The 20676-nt window shown below is 38.5% G+C and overlaps 1 protein-coding gene across 1 annotated transcript in view; it reads left to right on the top strand.

The window, feature by feature from the left end:
* Nucleotides 1-19796, top strand: part of GABRG1 (gamma-aminobutyric acid type A receptor subunit gamma1) — a 58176-nt gene extending 38380 nt beyond the window's left edge. Inside the window, exons 4-9 of the mRNA XM_075041354.1 lie at nt 5592-5812; nt 8649-8731; nt 10019-10156; nt 10282-10434; nt 14337-14548; nt 19503-19796. Of these exons, the coding sequence (XP_074897455.1) occupies nt 5592-5812; nt 8649-8731; nt 10019-10156; nt 10282-10434; nt 14337-14548; nt 19503-19781 (1086 nt within the window). The 3' untranslated portion in view covers nt 19782-19796. The remainder of the gene's footprint in view (nt 1-5591; nt 5813-8648; nt 8732-10018; nt 10157-10281; nt 10435-14336; nt 14549-19502) is intronic.
* The last annotated feature ends 880 nt before the right edge of the window (nt 19797-20676 follow it).

The raw sequence follows: 20676 nt of genomic DNA, 5'->3' as shown, positions 1-20676 counted from the left end.
AGATATGATTTGCCATATTTCCATTTACCCTGTGCATATGTTTTCATAGCATCCTCCAGTGTGATTATCTGTACAGTTATAACAATCTGACTGGTTAAAAGACTCTGGGAGCAGATGCTGTGCACTTCTGTTCAGAGTATTTCCTGCAGCCCCCACGACTTCCACCACTGCAGACTCATTAATGTAATATTACAGGTACATGTCAGAATCACCGTGATTTGTTGGACCATTTAGATCTCACCCTAAGGTTACCAGGTTTAGATTGCTATAGTGAGCAAACTAAAATGGTTTATCAAAACAAGAAATTTTACTTTTACTTCAGTCCCAGCCATGGGAATCAAGCTTTGAAACCATTGTTGGCCCTGAAGCAGCTCAAAAATATTTTTAAAGGGTTTGTAAAGTAAAGCACCAGGGAGAGCAACCACATTTTAGACCTTTTGTTAAGAGGAGTTATACATCAAAGATAGGTTAAGTATTTTAATAAATTACTTAATAGCCCCTTATTGATGTCCAGAGATATTTGGGTGAGGGAAACGGTAAAGGTTACAAGTGTTTATTGGCAGCACACTGACAAGATGAAGATAAATTGGCTCATGCTTGATGCTTTATTTGGTGCTTACCTCTTAGGAAAGCATGTGGTTACCAGTTTTGTCTATGGCTTTCTTTGTTCTTTAAGCCTCTTAATTAGCATATTAAACTGAGTCTTAATATTAAATCACATCTCTTAATGTTGAAACGTATAGGTTGGTAGAATGCTTTCTTTATTTTCCCCTTCTTAATTTTTTTTCTGAAAAATTCCCTGCCTCCTTCACATTGAGTTCCAGTTTAAGGAATTAGAACGCTGGATAGAATGAAGAAACATGGGGAAAATACCTTGAAGATGAAGTCATGTCACACTTGGTAATGGAACTGAGTTCAGGGGCTCCCTATGAAACAGATCTCTGAATTAGCTTGTTGCACTCTAGAAAACTCCAGGTGCCCTTCAGGTGAAATTTTGAATCCGGGAGAAAAGCTGGCGTGGCTTTCTGAGCAAAGGTGAAATGACAGGAGTATGTTTTTATTCATTTTTCTCTGAAATTCATTAGTCATGAACTGTATTGCAGGCCTGTAGTTTGCTAACACATTTTTTCAGTTGTGAGTTTGGTTTTGGGACTTTTCATTGCTTTTGTGTTTGGCCCCAGAAAACTAGGCCTCAAACAAAATGTGTTGCCATTAACATAATGCAGCCAACGATTTAGCTACTCACTTCTTGACTTCTCCATGCTTTTTACTGTGGAATATCAAATCAGTTGCAAGACTGCCAGACAAAATATCCAAGAAAAATAGGGTTTTTTTCTTTGTGAGATATTTTCCATCCTTACTGATATTATGTTGGAATTTGTGTGATGCAGTTTGCACTGAGAAACAATCATGTAGGATGGTATCTGCCCCTTTCTTTCACAGCTTTCCAATAAAAAACCCAATCCACTGGCCCATTTTCATGTCTGACTGTAATTGAACTGTGCATGACAATGAAACTGATGTTGAGGATTCCATTTATTCCCATACAGTAGCTGTTCCTACTTTATTTGAAGTAATTGCTTTTATTTATTTAATGATTTTCTCTCACACTATACACCTGCTTGTCAATATTCACAGTTTGTTCACTGCCTGGCCCCTTAATGGTAATCTCTGATTAGTCACTGTGTTCCCAGCCTTTGGAGTTTGTTATGATCTTTTAGAGAGGAAAGAGATGGAGGAGGATTGCACTTATCTGTAAATAATTAGGCAGGTGGGCTCTTTATGCCAGCTGTGCAAAAAAGAGTTCAGTGATCTAATCAAATGCCAAATATGAGCTAACGTGTGCCATGGTTATTGAACCCTGTGAGGCTAAATATGAATAAGCATGCATTTTGCTATAGCTGTGACTAACACAGCCATAGATTGATTCCATTTTATTTTGCATGGCTATTTTATCATTAGTTTCATTTCAAAGAGAGAGTAGTAAACCAATTTTTATGGGTACACAGTGGCATCGAATGGTGAGCTTTATGAAAGACTAATAGAAGTAGTGATAAGAGTGTTAACTTTTTGAAAGAACACAAGGAAAACAAAAAAGTTGCTCAGAAAGATTTGTTGCACTAAAAGAATATTGTATAAATCTGGCTGCTGCTGTGCTTGCTCATTCGGTGTCTGAACAAAGATAGGGCTTTTGTTCATCTAGTTTTGGAAACAAAGTACTCACAGAAAAGACAGCATAGTGATTTTTCTACCTCATTTTCAGCAAATTTTGGGGACCCAGATTTCTCCATCTTAAAAGGAAATATGGAATATTTTTCAGGAGATGCAAATTTAAGGGAATCCATAAAACCTGAAAATTTCAAGCCCATTTCAAACCTAGATTTTGAGAAATAATCCAACTTTCTTGATAATGCCTGTAGCATAGTTTCCCTTTCAGATTATTGCTCTCAAGCATCTATACTGTCACAGCTGCATGCTGCCAGTCTATTAGTTGTCTGATCATCCTATATGTTTGCCTGTGTTTGGTGTCTGCTTGGCGTCCATTTGGACCTATGCCACCTGGCCTCTTCTGTGGGGAAGCTTGTGTTCAGAAAGGAGGCTAGTATGCATTTGGGTCCCATTTTTATATGCCTTGCACCTCTACAATGTGAGTACATGCATGTGCTTGCACATTACACTGAAGTTCACTTGAGTGAAAAATAGTATAGATAGAATGGGTTGAAAATGTGATGCCATGTGAGATGAGTTATGTGAAGAATATATGCAGCCTCAGGATGTATTATGGACCCTCAAAGACAGAGAGGTCTCAGGGAGGCATAGCACAAATAGATATGCTAACGAAGTAGGTAGTAATGTCCACCAAGACAGATGTCAGAAGTGGAATAAATGTTCTTGGGAGAAATCAGAGAGCACTGACTTGGGGTCCCTACTGAAGAGGGGGGTGAACTGCTGCTGCCACCCACCATGAAGCTGCAAGTCCACATCTTTCATATGGGATGAATAGTAAGATTATGCCTTTCGTTGGCTGACTCCTGAGGGAGATGTCTGTGTGCTGAAGTGTCAGCTTACAAATGGAGGATCACCCTCTGCAGGTATGTGACAAGAGGCTAGCAGCAATTGGATCTCTAATTATACATTCAGCAAGATATGTGGAAACAAGTAGTTACTAATTTTGTGATATTAAACTATTATGTATTAGATTCTTTTTGAACAGTTATAAATGTATCATGAAGGATTTTAAGAAAGTTTCTTTCTTTTTTTCCCCCCAAAAGTTCTTTAAACAGCTCCTGTAATACATGGGTGTGATAAAAACTTGTACATTTAATACTGAAAGGTAAGAGAATACAAGCATCTGGGTCCACTGAGGCTGTTCCTTTGCTTTGTGTGTTCAAAATAATCTGTGAGCTCCTCTTCCTTTTTTATCTTAATTTGTTAGGGTGGTTGGTATTCTATGATAACCTGAGTTTTCTTGCTCTGGGTGGATTTGACTGTAATGACACTTTGATAAATTTCTTTTTCTCAGAAAATGCAGTGCTACTGTGAAGTGGCTGCTTAGAGTAGCACCTTCAAACTCAGACAGTCTGCTTTCTTCATACATTTGGTCATGTCTGTTGATTTCGCTCACTGACTTCTTTTTTTGTCCTATTTGTACTGTAAAGGCAACACATAAATCTTTGTTCATTCTGTTCCATTTAAGCCCATTAAAACACTTCTCTGGTGTACTGCCTCGGGTTCTCATTTACACTACAACAAGGAAAGTTTCCTTTCCAGCTCTAACCACTATAGAGGAGCACAGAAAGCTGAATTTTAAGGTTAAACAGGCCCTTAAAACAGGGTTTTCACAGGTGTCTTGAGTGTTGTTTATAGAAACAAAATGATCAAGGACTTGTTTTGACCTGCAGAATCTTCCCTTGATGGCTGTGCCTCTCAAGGAATAAGCAGAGTTTTAGAACAAAGTCACCTCTAAAATGCATTTTTGATTAGTCCTTTTGTTCCTTCTGTCCCTCCACTGTTTGCCTCACACACTAGTTATTCATAACCTTTGAGAGTCACTGAGTTACCACAGTCCAGGTGGTAATTCATCTGCCATACATCACAGAGCAAGGGCAAGCCTCCCTCTTGCGTATCTATTTCCTGAACCTGTTCTTCTCCCACCTGGAGAGGTGGGAAAATTGAGAGAGATTTAAGTAGTCCCAGAATATCTGCCTTGGCACTTCTCAAGGATTGAGTGCCAAATTTCACAAACTTTCCTGGGAGATGGGTGGCATCAGCTGAAGAAATGAGTGAGGAGTCTGTAACTCGTACAGTTGGCTGCTGCAATTATTTAAAAGTAAAATGAACAAAAACCCCCACCTCAACCAGCAAAGCCTTCCACTTTTATTTTATTTAAAACCAGAATTGACTGTCAGCACTGTGCATTTTTATTGACCAGATAAACTAGTAGTGACCCCTTTGGCTCTACGCAAGCGTTTGAACCACTGCCTCCTTCTGCCTTCCCCTTGCACACTCATCCTGTAACTGAGAGGTGAACAACCAGCACCAGGTGTCTAAGTCTGGTCTCCAGCTCTTTTTCCCTGCAGAGGAGCTGCTGAGTTGCTCATTGGAGCCCTCATGGGGCAGCCGTGCAGGAAAGATCACATCTGCCATCAGGTAGAGGGAGAGACTGTTTGCTCTTAAGGTTAGAGTCGTGGTCTGGAGCTGTGACAAAAACACAGCAGAGAAGAGGCTGCTGCTTTGCTCCTTTGGAGTGCAGTAACAACTGGCTGGATTCTTTGAAAAACAGTATTTCATTGCATCTGTAACGTTTATCTCCCTCAAATTTTACTATCAAGAATTGTCTTGTTAAAAGGCTGTGGGTTTTCCTTTTGTTTATTTATTTATATATGTATTTATTTATTTATGTTTCACCTTTCTTTTCTGGCCATAGGTCTACTGAGGAATTTGACTTTCTGTCACAAAAGGAGTGTTCTTGAGGCTTTAATAAGTAAAGTGGAATTGCTTTAGGGACATTTTCTTCCTGATTATGACTATGTATACCTTTGCGTGTATGTAGGTAGATATATGAGGCAGATGGTAACAGATAGTTCTGCAAACTGTGATGTTTACTTCCCGCATATTCATGAATTTTTTGAAATCTTAAATTTCTTGAAGGATCTTAAATTGCATATTGCAAAGTTTGGGGGAAAAACATAGAAAGTTTATTTGGTTTGCTGTTTAAGAGATGTAGAATCTTTGTCTTAACAAACAGAGTCTAGCCCTGAAGTATTAAGGTTGCCCTTAAATTTCTGTGTAGGGCCCCCAGAGGTGGTTGCACTGTGTGGGAACCTCCAAGTTACAGCAAACTCCCATCACATCTCCTCTTCCTTAACTAACCAGTGAGTGTCAGGGGCGAGGAGTTAGGGACAGAAGGCTATGTGCATCTTTTGTCAGCCTCTAATTTCTCAGTTTGGGGTTACAGGCTGCTGAGTGCTATGCAAATGGTAGTACAAAAGAGAATAGAAGGGGCCTTGGATTTATATATGAATTAAAAATTGTTGGCTTGCAGACTTTGATAAACGTATACATAGATATGGTTGTTTCTCTGTTTTTAGGAATACACTATAGATATAATTTTTGCCCAGACTTGGTATGACAGTCGTCTAAAATTTAACAGCTCAATGAAGGTGCTTATGCTTAATAGCAATATGGTTGGAAAAATTTGGATTCCAGACACTTTCTTCCGGAACTCAAGGAAATCTGATGCTCACTGGATTACAACTCCAAATCGTTTACTTCGAATCTGGAGTGATGGAAGAGTATTATACACTCTAAGGTGGGTTTTTATTAACTGGCTAGAAAACAAAAAAAGTTATGACCAGGAATATGAAAATAATGAATGTGAATCAAATCCTTGGCATCTCTTTTGTTGTGGACCACAGGAATTTGTAAGGAGTTTACTAAAGGAGGGGAAAAAAAAAAGATTATTTGATCATGAAACCCATGAAATTAATAGTATTGAAATATATTGCCTAGATAATTGGGTAAAGACAATTGAAGGGGATAACAAATTTTAATCTCATTTAGGTACAGGCAAGATTAAAAAAAAAGGAGTTATGTAGCATGTAGTGCCATGGTTGTTTCTCACTAACATATTGCAGATCCTGTCATAAATTGTTTTTCAGACTTTCTGTTCTAAACAGTTCAGTATCTAATTTCCACCAAATTATATTTTGTAAGTAAAATATTAAATGCTTCAGATAATAGAAATCGTAAGAAGTTTGATTAAAGCTAAGGTCCCAGTTCTGCATGTACTTCTTAACATGTTTACCCTTGCAAGCTATTAAAATCAACGAATCTTTTCGTCCAAATTAGGCATAAGCAAACATGTTGGTGATAGTTCTTCTTGGCAAATGGCGGATGCTTGGGCTGGTTTTAAGCTTACTATCTAGGCTATATGTACTGATCTTTGAGTCACTTTTCAAACAGTTCTTGAAAGACTGTGGTGTGGTCTACTGAAAGCGTTTTAGCGTTATCTCAGTTTTATTTTTTAAGTATGCCTAAAAAATCTTACAATAAATTAGGAGCTGATCAAGAAGCAGTCCATGCAGAGGATGCCATAAATCTGATTCTACCTTTAAGAGTTTATTTATTTATTTTAAAGAAAAAGTAGCACCTTTTAATTACCTTTTTTTCAGTCATTTATGCTGTTTTCACATGCAAGCTAGTTGTGCTGGATGAACAATTTATAGAAGTCTTCTGTATCAGAAGTAAGAAGAATTAGAATGGTTTAAAAAGATTCTCTTCACTGAATATTTTCTTAGTACGCTTCATTTGAGAGCACACAAATATCTCTGAAGAGTACTTTTTAAACAGTTTATTATGCTGGTGTTTATAAAAACCTCTAGAGATCCTCTTCTGCTGACATGCTAATATATTTTTTTTTCTTTTTGTAGCTAACAATTCTAGAGTCATACTTGGACTTTACCCTTCCATTGTCCATTCAGTTTCAATGTCCAATTTTTTTTTTAAACAGGGTCTGAGTAACACAAAGAAACAAACGCACGCAACCGATAAAACCATGTGAGCTCTCCCAGAGCAATAGGTTAGAATTATTGTGCTAGAGTATGAGCTATGAAGTGCAATGAGCTAGTAATAAAACAGCAGAACAGGTATTCACCCAGCACTGCAACATGCAAACATCTGTATAGCTGAGGATATGGCCTGAATTTGGCCTAAGGTGGAATAACATTGAGAGGTTCATATGTTGGTTATTGAAGGAACAATAATAGGATCTGACAGTGCTCCAAGTTCATGGGCTCACCTGTACCACCACTCTTTGCCTGTTGGTAATTCAGGGAGAAGAAGTGGTGATTCTGTTAGTCAGGCTTCCTGAGTCTCTTTCTGAGGATACTCCTTGGTCTGTCCATTGCAGCCACCAGTGATTCCAGATATAGTTTTGTTGCCATTAATAAGTTTTTTTCTTTTTCTTTTAGTGTTTGACTACCCAAAGGTTGAAAATGGAAAACAAAGGCAATAAACGTATATACCATAGTTGGCAAATTTGAGAAGCATCTTCAGAGGGATGCAAGTGTTTTACTTGGAAATGTGTGTGTGGGGTTTCTTTTTTTTCCCCTCCATTTTATGACAAGAAATATACTTTCTCTTATAAGCCTCTCTCTTGCTCAGGACAAATCTCCAGAAAAGTCGTAGTGACACTTTGTGTAGAATAAATACTTTGTTTAAAGACTTACAGAGCTTTCTGGCAGCGTGTGGCAGAATCTTCCTTTCCCCATCCCTTTTTGTCTAGTACGTAAGTATTGCATACAGTCAAGCATGTAAGCATTATGCTAATTTTCAAAGTTGATTTTAGAAGACATTCTGACTTTCTTCACAATGTTACCAACAAGGGAGGAGGTATTTTAAGTAGAAAGAAGGCAGTTTGGAGTCTAGCCCCTTATTCTAACTTGCTAGTGAAAGTTAGCAGAACTGAGTTTTGCATTGGTTGCTTGGAAGCTCTTTGGAAATCTGTGATAGTATTTTCAAAAGCATCAAGTGATTCAGCTGATACCATTATGAGTCCTAAACTACTTCTAAAATGTATATTAGTTGCATGAATTACCTGAATGCCTTAGACATTCAGTGAATAGAAATATCAAGTCTGCTCTTTCCTACCCAAGCTGCTATCTTCACCAGAGCTGCTTCCATGAGTATAAAGTAAGCCCAAGAGTGTCCCCACTTTCTCCCTTGTGTCTGTAGCCACCAGATACAATCATGCCAAATGCAATTTGACTTGACAAATGCATTCTTCAGAAACTTCCTTTATTTGCTATCATAAACTCCCCTCCTTGCCCTGCCTTCAGTCCCTCCCTTTTATCCCCTATTTGTGGTAGAAAGCTGAGAGATCCCCCTAAATCAATTAAAATTTTTGAAATGGCTTGAAATGCCTATTGAAACAATGCAGGTCCTCAGGTTCCATATGATCATAGTTTTTGGTCTTTGGCAGTGATGCTGGATGTTTTTTGCAGATACACAGTTGGCTATGTGTAACATCCATTAATTGGCAAAATTGATTTCTGTGCATGTTCTTTACTATCTAGTCTGAGGTGTTTGGATGCTTGAATATAATCTTTTTTCTTTTTTTATTTTTTTTCCCTTCCTTTTCCAATTAGGCTGACAATTAATGCTGAATGTTATCTTCAGCTTCATAACTTTCCTATGGATGAACACTCCTGTCCACTGGAGTTTTCAAGCTGTAGGTGGTAAAATGCTTATTTTTTTTTCTCTTTACATTCAGGCTTTAAATTTCCTTAAATTTTGGCAGCAAAAGACCAAGTGTTTACTTTTTAAAGCCTTGTAGTGAAGGAAAGAACTGACCTGTTTATGTTTTGATTAGATTTATTGCATTATTTAATGCATTATTAAATGCACTAATGAATGAGTTGAATTACATGCATTTCATTTAGGTGAGACTTCAAAAATAGTCTTACTGCTTAGGATTCTGATACAATGCCCATTCCAGTTAATGGAAATCTATTGCCCTGGAAGAACTTTATTTTTTATGCCTGCCAGACTTGCCAGCTTTGAATTAGTTCCATGTGGTATACTTAAAAGGAAAAATAGGAACTGTCTTCTTCAACCTATTCCTGTAAATGCTTAATCAGTGTAAGAAGTCCTTCTCCTTTCAGTGGGACTTACTTATTTGAGCAAGAAACACAACTTTGAGGCTTCATTTCTTTATTGTAAACTATATTTGAAAAAATAAATATATATTCCTAAGGAAATTGTGCTATTACTGGCAAAAGAAACCCAAACCACCTGAACACAGCTGAATGACTTATTCCTAAATGTGAAACCTAATAGGCAATGAAATCAAACTTCAGTGATTCTTTTTAAATTAATGTTTTCATTTAATACTTCCTTCTTGAGCGCTTCCAGCTAAATGAGCTTTGGTAGCTCCATTGATGAAATAGTTGTGCCACACAAGCAAGTCTTGCTTAATTTCATTTCTGCCTTTGTGCAGTATAATATGGGGCAACATGTGAGGCACATGAAAATCAAGAAAGTTGCACTTCCTTTAAGTTGAAGTACTGGACAGTGAATCAGGCCACAAAAATCCATTCTGTGAATAATAGGCAAAGAAATTTTCAATAACCCTCAATAGGAATTTTATCAAATTATGTACTAATAAGTGTCTGTCCTTTTAAGCTCTTTGTGGTCTTTTAGTGATAACACGTATCACATTTGTGTATTAACTCATAGTGATGATTCTGAGTCACTTTTTCATATCTGAGTTCCAGAATATTGTGTAGGTTTTTCATAAATGTTTGTATTTACATAGTTCTTGATCGAGCATACATTTATCTAGGTTTAAAACTGAGGCTAGATATTTTGTGGTTAAATTTTAAGTGTATCAGGTGGACTATAGATTGGCTTTCCCTCTGATCCACCCTGGTTTAGTTTATAAACAACTTCAGAGATCACAAAACCTGCTTTGATATATACTGGAGCTGAACATTTGATTTTCTCTATTTTCTTCTAGATGGATATCCCAGAAATGAAATTGAATACAAATGGAAGAAAACCTCTGTTGAAGTGGCAGATCCAAAATACTGGAGATTGTATCAGTTTGCATTTGTAGGGTTACGAAATACAACTGAAATCTCTCATACCTTGTCTGGTAAGGCAAAGTGTCAAGTTTTATTTCATTTCATATCTATGCAGAACAAGACTAATAGATGAAAATACAACTGAAAGCTGTTTCCAATGTTGTGTAAGTATTTTTTTCTTTTTTTTAATTTGTAGGTGATTATATTATTATGACAATTTTCTTTGATCTCAGCAGACGTATGGGATATTTTACTATTCAGACATACATTCCTTGTATTCTCACAGTTGTTCTTTCATGGGTGTCATTTTGGATCAATAAGGATGCAGTTCCTGCAAGGACTTCTCTGGGTAAGAATGTCTTTTTTCAATCTTGAAGGGTCTGGTACTCCCCAGGAATACCAATCTGCAACAGGGAGTAAATTAACCACAGTTTATTCCCCTTCAGATTGTGACCATTGGTCACCCTTTCTCTTGAACTGCAAGATTAAGGGCAGGAGGATCCTGCTGTGGTTACACAGCAGGGCTTACGGAGGGATTGTTGAGAATGGAAATCTGGAAATCCTGATCCAAGCCTTGAGAGCCTGGTGTTGTTCACATAAATACTTTTTTTTTTTCTCCTTTATGTTCTTTTTGTCATATGCAGGGACAGCAATGTGGCAATCATTAGTCTGAAAGTATGATTAAACTTCACTTAGCATCATGGAACATCTTGGCTGACCTGTTTAGCATGGTGTCAGTCTCCTGTGTTTGACAGTTTAAGGTTTCATGTGCTGCCTTGCAGAAGAGCTGTAGTCCCCACATAAAGCACGATAGACATGTGTGGTGGGTTGACCCTGGCTGGACAACAGGTGCCCACCAAAGTGGCTCTATCACTCCCTTCCTCAGCTGGACAGGGGAGAGAAAATATAACAAAAGGCTCGTGGGTCGAGATAAGGGCAGGGAGAGATCATTCACCAGCTACTCTCACGGGTAAAACAGACTTGACTTGGGGAAAAAAATTAATTTAATGTATTACCAATCAAATCAGAGTATAATAATGAGAAATATAAACCCAATCTTAAAAACACCTTCCCCCACTCCTCCCTTCTTCTTCGGTTCAACTCCACTCCCGATTTTCTCTACCTCCTCCTCCCAGCAGCACAGGGGGACGGGGAATGGAGGTTGGGGTCAGTTCGTCACACGTTATCTCTGCCGCTCCTTCCTCCTCAGGGGGAGGACTCCTCACACTCTTCCCCTGCTCCAGTGTGGGGTCCCTCCCATGGGAGACAGTCCTCCATGAACTTCTCCAACGTGGGTCCTTCCCATGGGCTGCAGTTCTTCACGAACTGCTCCAGCGTGGGTCCCTTCCACAGGCTGCAGTCCTTCAGTCACAGACTGCTCCAGCGTGGGTCCCCCACGGGGTCACAAGTCCTGCCAGAAAACCTGCTCCAGCGTGGGCTTCTCTCTCCACGGGTCCACAGGTCCTGCCAGGAGCCTGCTCCAGCGCGGTCTTCCCACAGGGTCACAGCCTCCTTCGGGCACCCACCTGCTCCAGCGTGGGGTCCTCTCTGGGCTGCAGGGGGACAGCCTGCCTCACCATGGTCTTCCCCATGGGCTGCAGGGGAACCTCTGCTCCAGCGCCTGGAGCACCTCCTCCCCTCCTTCTTCACTGACCTGGGGGTCTGCAGGGTTGTTTCTCTCACATATTTTCACTCCCATCTCTGGCTGCAGTTGCTGTTGCACAGCAACTTTTCCCCTTCTTAAATCTGTTATCCTAGAGGTGCTACCACCATCGCTGATGGGCTCGGCCTTGGCCAGCGGCGGGTCCATCTTGGAGCCGACTGGCATTGGCTGTCAGATATAGGGGAAGCTTCTGGCAGCTTCTCACAGAAGCCACCCCTGTAGCCGCCCCACTGTCAAAACCTTGCCACACAAACCCAGTACAACAGGGATGTGTGGAGTGCATAGGATACAGACTAGCAACTTTGAGCTTAGCAGTGACAGATGCTTTTAGTAAAACCAGTGACAGCAGTATGACCTACTTTGGGCGAAAGACCAAGAGCTGAGAGTGCATCTTAGGAAGAGGGAGATGTGAGTTAATTTTCCTCATCAGCTTATGGGATTGTGAACACACCATTCCCATGTTATAGGAGTATTTCCTACCAGAAGGGTGAGTTCAGGCTTCAACTCCCTACCTTTCCCACTGAAACTGGACCACTGGGCAGTCAAGCCTGCAAGACTAATGAGTGAAGAAAGTAAGCAAAAATGAGCATGGCTCAGTAGCCTAATGAAAAGTAATGGAAGAAAAACTGAGTCTTGGATCTTAACTTTATGCTATTTAAAAGTACTGCAAAGTTTAGCGAAGAGAGCCTAAAATCTTCAATAAATAAGTGAAACTATCTCTCAGTAGTTTCAAATCTTGATTTAGAAATTTATTATAACATTTCTTTGGCTGACTAATCATTGGACATCATTGTGGGTACCATCTGGAAAGACACTAGCTATAACAAGAAAAACTGTTGTATTGGTATCCTGCTAGTTCTGTATCCAGTTTGTTCTTTTTACAGAGTACTTTTTCTGTGCCATAAACCTAGCAAGTTTGGCTTTGATCTCATGGTTAAGCTAGAGTTTTCATGCTCCCACTTCAGCAGTACTAACCTTCACCTACTTGAGATGTACTATAAATGTTTGCTATATCAAACTTAGAGCTCCCTGCAGTTCTGAGCTCCTTTTGTATGAACATGCAGAAGCCATTGTTTGACAGATTGTAGGATGACTTTTCTCACATGCAGATGTTCCTGTGAAGAAGAAAGAGAATACCAGTCAAATAGACTGAATTTTATAGAAAAAAGACTGAGAAGTTAAGACGAGAAAGCCAAAACTAAGCAAGGTCCATCATGGCAAGTAGTCGGGATGCTGTGGAAGGTTTGCTTCTTGTGGCCGCCCCCTGTATGCCTTTCGCATAGTGGAGGGGACTGGGAAAGTCCACCTCTCCTTTTGTCCTCTCTGAACAGAAGTCAGTAGGGGGAATGGTGGGTGTGACTTCCCAACTAGAGGTGGTGCTGGGGTCTGGTACACTGAAAAGGCTTGGGCCTTCTTCTTCCTTATATGTTGAAAGAGCCTGGCAGATTGTGGTTTCCTAAAGCAAAAGGTTTGGATGATTAAAGTTATTTAGATATTTAACTATGCAGAGAAATGCCTAATTGATTTTCAAAAGCACCTAGTGGGAGCAAAGCACTTTTGAAAACCTCTGTGGTTGTCTGTTTTCCCTTTTAGGCATGTAATTTCCTTGGGAAATCTGTTGCAAAATCACTGCTGCTTTCCTGCTTCAGTCCATAGTGACCCTTGATTCCATGCTTTGGTTTAAAAGCCAGAGACAGCCTTAGACTGGTGTAACACATTTTTTGCAATAAGCCTGTGCACGTAAATAACAAATTATTTGTGTCTTCAAATATTGCTCTCCAAAGGAAAGGTCACATCTTAATTTTGGACTACTATGAAAAAGGCTTTGCATCTCCCTGAAGCATCAAATATAAGAAGAAAGTGTTAACACGTTCTAAATGTTAAACCAGTGAAGAGTGGTATGCTTGAGATTCTGAACACACCGCTATTAAGACCAGCTTGTTCTTTTAATTAACTTGTATGTAAGTGAATCAAGGGAAACATTTTCTATTACTTAAGACACAGTATTGAAAAAATACCTAGTAAAAAGGCCATGAAGGTCATCTAGTTTGATCTGCTACATGTCAGAAGCAAACAATCGAAAACATTATTCCTTTTTCTCATGTTTTCTGAAAGTTTGAAATAATTGATAAATAACACACCTTTTTTTCTGAATGCATCCTTTTGTACATTTTAATCTTTCAAGAGCCAAAGGACTTTTTTTGTGTTTATAAAATTTTTGTGCTTATTTGTACCCGTTTGTCTATTGTATTTGTTTTATGTGTTCATTCTATAATAGATTTATAAAATTACACAAACCTTCTTGGTGTCATTGTTTATTCAGTGTGTGTTGAAAATGGGAGGGATTTAAACTGAAGGTGAAATGTGCTGCATTCCGTATGGTCCCACAGTGTCCACTGAATCCATAGGGATGGCTTCTTGCAGTAGCACCAGTGTGCGTGGGTGTGATCAGCGGTGAACCCTGCTGTGGCTCTGTTCTTGTATGCCTCATGAATGAAGGGCTAATTTTGAGGATTTTTTTGTGACAATATGATTGGGTTACTTACACACTTCCCTCTTCCTGTCTTTTTTCTTTCTTTCTCAAACAGGCATTACAACGGTGCTGACCATGACAACATTGAGTACAATTGCTAGGAAGTCACTCCCAAAGGTTTCCTACGTGACAGCAATGGACCTTTTTGTCTCAGTTTGCTTCATTTTTGTGTTTGCTGCCTTGATGGAATATGGCACCTTGCATTACTTTACCAGCAACAGAAAAGGGGACAAAGGAAAAGAAAAGAAGGCAAAATCTAAGCCATCAGTAAGTTTAGCCAACCAAGAAGAAAAAGAAATACAGAATACTCTTTACTGTGGCATTAATTTCAAGAGACTGGTTCTTAAGTAGAAGGGCTAATGTTCTAAGATAATTAACACTAATAGTTACTTTATAATTTTTTTACAGCTGGGAGCTTGTACTAATTTTCTGTAAATACTACTAATGAACAAAGGTTTTAGATCATTTCACTCATCTGTGAATGAGAACACATGAGCCTAAGCTAGAGAGTGGTTTGGTATAACATTCCATGCTTACATGCCATGCCCAAGCCCTTGGTGCTTCTGGAGGTGCCCATGGAGTGTGTGCCCATGGAGAGAGTTATGTCTCGGCACAGTGCTTCTGAAAACAGCACCTGGCAGAGAACCATAGATAAGACTGTAGCAATAGAGATAATCTAAATGGATGGAAGGTATGAGGATTTGTTTGGATCTGCATAACCTAACTTGGGTCTTACCTCGCTAGCTTTGCAAAGGAAAAAGTACTCATTATTTGTCTGTATTCTGACTCTCTTCCTCTTCAGAAATTTTACTTTGACTCTTTTTTTTAATTTACTTCCATATTTCTTGCTGGTAAAATGAACCTTCTGCTTTTACAAGTTGATGTTTGTTTGGCGTGAATCCCCACATATCCCAGGAACAAGTATTATTCAATTTTAAGAGGCTTTCTGCTTGTGTAATAAGAATACTGGAACTTCTGAAGAATCTATTGTTGGAAGCCAGTACAAATATTTAAAGCTAATCTTTAAACTAATAAAACATTGAGGTAAAGGCATTAAATAGCTTATTCATTCGAACACTAGTCTTAATATCTGAGGTATATTGTAGTCATCTTTTGGAGAGAATAAGAGGAAGGACAATGTATAAAGTCCCCTTCCAGATCATTTTGTCAAAGGAAGCTGGAGCATAGCTGAATCATAACGTCAGTTGTCTTTTCTGGGTGAAGGCTGAATACTGCATGTGTAAGATCAAACAGAAATTGAAATGAAATTACAGAAGCCCAGATATGGAAATGCAGAACTCCTGTTATGAACCATATCTGTTCTGTGACTAGTGTGGGAAAGCACTGACGCACCCATTTTGAGCAGAGCTGCTGTGGGAGACTGTCTTATGGGGGCACTGCGGAGCTGTTATGGCTTGATACCAGGGAAATGGAAGCCCTTACAGTTCATATGGTGAGCTGGTCTGAGTGGATCAGCTGTGTATTTAGGACAAGGCTAATGGTGAAGGGTTAATACTGCCCTGCGCTGCCTTGGTTGGACATCACTGTGATCCTCAGGGAATCCAGCACAGCCAAGAGAACTGGAAAATGGATGCCTCAAACCCCTTTCCTGTTAGTGGTAGAAGCAAATGTAGGATCAATGGAAGGGATGGAAAACAGGCTTTGGCAAGGGCCGCAACTGAGCAATGAGGGTAAAAGGTAACAGAGGCCGCAGAATTTGGGGGACTTCCCAGTGTTAGCATAGCAGATTCAATTTTAGGTTGTTGTTGCAATGAGCTCTCAACAACACTTAGGGAACAGAGAGCTGAAACAGGTCTGCTCTCAGTGTGCACCACAAGGAGAAAAGGAAGAGGGGAGGAAATACTGCTTATTCAAACCAGGGAGATATTGAAGATCAGCTGCTGGCAGATCAAAAGCCATTGAAGTGGTTTGCAAGTATACTCCATTGAATGGAGGAATGAGACTTTCCAGAATCTGTCCATACATCAGCCATTTGTGCAATAATCTGCCAAATGCTTTGAGATTTTCAGTGCATATGACAATTTAAAATGTACAATAATTGTGAGATAGAAATTATGACATTTATTGAATAAATAGCTGGAGTTTGGACTAAGATTAAAATTAGCAATATAATGCTCAAAACACTGTTCGGTTGTGTTTTACTATGTTCTTAAAGCATGCTTTTTGTTTTTAAGTAGTTGAAAACCAACCATCTTTTCACACAGAATTCTTTAAACATGTTTCAGCATGTTATGGCTATAAGACCATACTAGATAAGAGATTACTCCAAAAAAAGGGGGATTAAATTTAATACTTAGATGCAAGGATTCTAATTTGATAAATAGGGTTTTTCTGGTGATGTTTTATAAAAAGCTATAAATTTTCTTGTTCCAAATAGAACAGTTAAAGAAGCCATCTTATTAATTAATGGGAAGTTGTACAATTACAAATCCATATTTTATTTTATTTTTTCTCTTTTTATCTTTGTCAAAGACTTCTATTCATTCTGTTTCTCTTGTAGTTATATATATGTAACTCAAAAAACCAATTTAATTAAAATAGTCAGTTTAATTTATTCTGAAAAGTTCTCATTTACAGGTGTTTTTTCCTTGTAAAACTTGCTTTGCATAGGTCTTCTATTTCTATTGCAAAATGCAATAAAAGCTTATTATTCCAGGAACTAATGCCAATAAGATGCAATAAATGATCTTGTGAAAAAATGGTGAGTTTTTACAAATGATTACAGCAGTTTTACCTTAAAAAATATGTGCTGGCATCATTCAAGAAAGGTAGTATGAATTGGCTAATGTAAATCCACATTAGTAAGGATAATGAGTTTGGGTAGGAAAGATTAAACTTAATTAGTTGTGGATCTTGTTCTGATCATTATTCCACCTGATGTAAATGCTTCACCTGTGCTATGATCTCCACAGATGATGGCTTTCTTTTGTACATGTATTAGTGTTAATGCAGAGTAATTTGGTTTTGGTCCTATCAGAGTATATTATAAATGCTTCCCACTCTACGTGGAGTTTTATCTACAATATCAGTAGGCATGTACGTGAACAATCGGCATATAGTCCTGTATGTACACATTACTTTTTTTTTTTTTTAAGTCTCTGCCAACTGATACAAGGTCATTTTCTTGTGAGGTGTTGGTCTTTTTTCCCCTTTTCCTTCATGTTGTCTCTCTTACACACATTTTATGCATTCCCTGTAGGTAGTTAGGCCTATAAGATGGTACTGTCTTTCTGCCTCTCCCAGGCCACCTCTTCAAACCTGTAATTCAGTAGCCAGCTTCAGTCTGTGCTGGTGATATGAGCAGTGAAAAGCAGTACTGTTATTTTTTCCTCCTCCCATGGTGTTTCTGAGTTGGGGATTCCTGTTTTACTCCACTAGTAGAAACGAATCATTCCATGAATCTTACATTGACAGAACCAACAGTCAGAAAATTCTTGTAAAGCCAGATTAGGCATGAATCAGAAATAAGCATCTTTCCCTATGTATCTTCAACAAAATAATAATTTTGTAAGTTAAAAAAAAAATTTGAACTTACTTTTTATGTTTCATAAAAATAAGCCCTGTTTGTAGTGCCTCAAATTAGGGCAAGAAGTATGTAACTACTGTTTGTTAGTATTGCCAGTATATTATCATAACTGGGAAGAATAATGAGGTCCTTTAGGATGATAATTAGCTCCCTAGGTCGTCATGTCTAAAAAGTATTGAAACAGCAGTCTGTGTGAAATTTCCTCTGGTAAAGACACTTATTAAATAAAGCTTTTTGAAAACGTGGTGGATGCTGCACTGCTTTAACATCACCCCTTGGGACATTGGGTAAAATGTCCCTGCAGCAATAAGAGTGCCTCCTTAACGATGTATAGAGATCTGTGTACTGGCCAAAGTAATTCCCTGGAAGTGGGACAACAAGACTCTAAAACATAACAAGAATCTGATGTGGCTTCCTGCTTTACATATTTTTTTCATATTTTTTCATTGCCTATCATGTATAATTGTTTAAGAGAGATTCTTCTCTACACTTCCAATTAGTTCCTCTGACTGCATCCTTTCCTGCTGCACTTATTCCTTACATGACAAATTACGGAGAAGGTAGAAAAAAGAGAAGACGATGTAAGAGTAGTATTGGTATAACCCCTGTCTTCAGTCTGAAGATTCTAGAGGAGATGCTAAAGGTGGGGGGGCTGTTGAAAGAAAGAGGATTGTGGAGTAGTTTAAAAAGGCTATGAGATTTAGAAAGATAAAAAAGGACAGATAGAGAAAGAGACTGTCTTTTGAAATATTCAGGAAAACAAGGATGAAGAGTGAAGAACTGCTTGGAAACAAAATAATAAAAGGGGGAAAGACAGGCTGTGGTAGCACAAGTAACAGGAAGGCGAAAAGGCAAAAGTCGCAAGAAAGGGAATAGCAAACAGTATATGTAATAGGCAATAAGGCACCCAGATTTTTTCTATGAAAATTATGTATGAACCCTAACATCTGTTACACTGAGTTTTTACCAGATTGCAAAGTGTTGAGTTATGCCCATGGAAAGTAAAATTAAGAATTAAGAGCTGAATTAATCAGTTTCACTGGCTTGAATGGCATTGTCCTAAAAAGTCTTGTGTCTTGGTTTCTAAAGGCAGAGCATATTGTGTAGGGATTGAACATCAGAAGGTTAGATGATGTAGCCTGGCCCTATGTGTCTCAGTCTCTTAAACTTCACCAGTGACACTGTGCTAATCCCATTAGCTCTTTTTTTGGTGAAAATGTAGCTTCCAGAAAAACATCCAGTCTTATTCTAAAGACTCCAAATGATGGGAGAACCATCATTCCCTTGGTAGTCATGCTCATAGCCTGCTTGTGGACTTGCTTGTGACCCAGTTGTCAAGCTGTGACTGACTTCAAAATGTTCGTTTGTGTTGTGTAGATGGGATCAGCTAACCCTGTCTGTGTAACTAATTATCCACTATTCCCAAATCCCAGCACAGCCCAGTTTTCACTGTGGCAGGTGAAAATAATTCATGATCTTTTGCCTGCATGAGCTAATTATATGCATCAGTTCATAATTCACAAAGCTCCCCAAACTGTTTTCTTTAATAGTAGAATTTCTGTATATTGTACTGAAGGTGCTAATACTGGCCTTTGCTAAGAAAGCCTATGGAATTGTTTAACATGAGGATAAAAACCCCACAAATCTATATTTTTCTTTTTTGTTTTTCTTAAGAAACCACCTGCCATTGCTGTTCGACCTGGATCAACACTAATTCCAATTAATAACATTAATCATCTCCCTGAACGTGATGATGATTATGGATATGAGTGCCTAGAAGGGAAAGACTGTGCTAGCTTCTTTTGTTGTTTTGAAGACTGCCGCACAGGATCTTGGAGAGAAGGAAGAATACACATCCGCATTGCAAAAATTGACTCCTATTCTCGAATCTTCTTTCCAACTGCCTTTGCATTGTTCAATCTTGTTTACTGGATTGGCTATCTTTATCTATAAATTTCAGAGATTTGACAAACTCAGAAAAAAATGCTAATTGAACAGTCATTAACACTTTTCAGTGAGCAGTCAAAGATTAGAGCTGGTCCAAAATGACTCAGATTGTTCGGATGCTTTGAAAATTTGAAACAATGAGAGGAAATATGGTGATGTAGTCTCCCTCTTGTGATCAACTATAGAACTGATATTGGTATTTCAAAAGAAATTTTAAAAATAAATATCCCTAACATTTAACTTGCCTGAATATACACTTTTTTTGTCCAGCTCTAACAAAATGCAGAGTCAAGAGGCTATGTTATTTAACTGGACAGTTCTACATAAGCTTTCAATTTTAGTCCTAAAGATAATGCAGATTAATTTTGTAGCATCTCTTACACCTTTACAAAGAAAGCCTTAATAAAATGGGATTAGTTATTCTCATCCATTTCATCCATAAGGTGATGATTTTATTAATCCCTGATTTAAAAAAGTTGAAATGGAACATTTCTATTTTTCAACCAGCCATTTGTTCTCTGCAGTATGTTAAAAAGAGTGATTAAGTCATAATTAATCACATTCAGATTCATACAGAATGCAGAGATTAGAGCAGCAAGAAATGGATATATCACAAAAAACCCAAGGGTAATTCTGAGCTTGTCTTATCCTGACCATTGATACAGGCTTTTGGCTTTCAACCTTAGATTACATTTATGTCTGTGCTCTATCTGCTGTTACTTCACTGTTGTGAGTTCCCCAAAGTTCTCCAAGAGGGCTACAACTTTCAAAAATTCCTACCCAGCTGCCGTTGCTTGCTCATTTCATGGAAACCAGACTGATGTTGGCTGAGATTCTGGCCACTAAACTTACTGCTCTTCACATCCTCCCCATTCCCCTGTCCTTTGTCTGATTCATACTC

This window comes from Buteo buteo, chromosome 1 (genome assembly GCF_964188355.1).
Source record: "Buteo buteo chromosome 1, bButBut1.hap1.1, whole genome shotgun sequence".
NCBI lineage: Eukaryota > Metazoa > Chordata > Aves > Accipitriformes > Accipitridae > Buteo > Buteo buteo.
The sequence above is the reverse complement of the archived record's forward strand: the minus strand, read 5'-3'. Positions and strand labels throughout refer to the sequence as shown.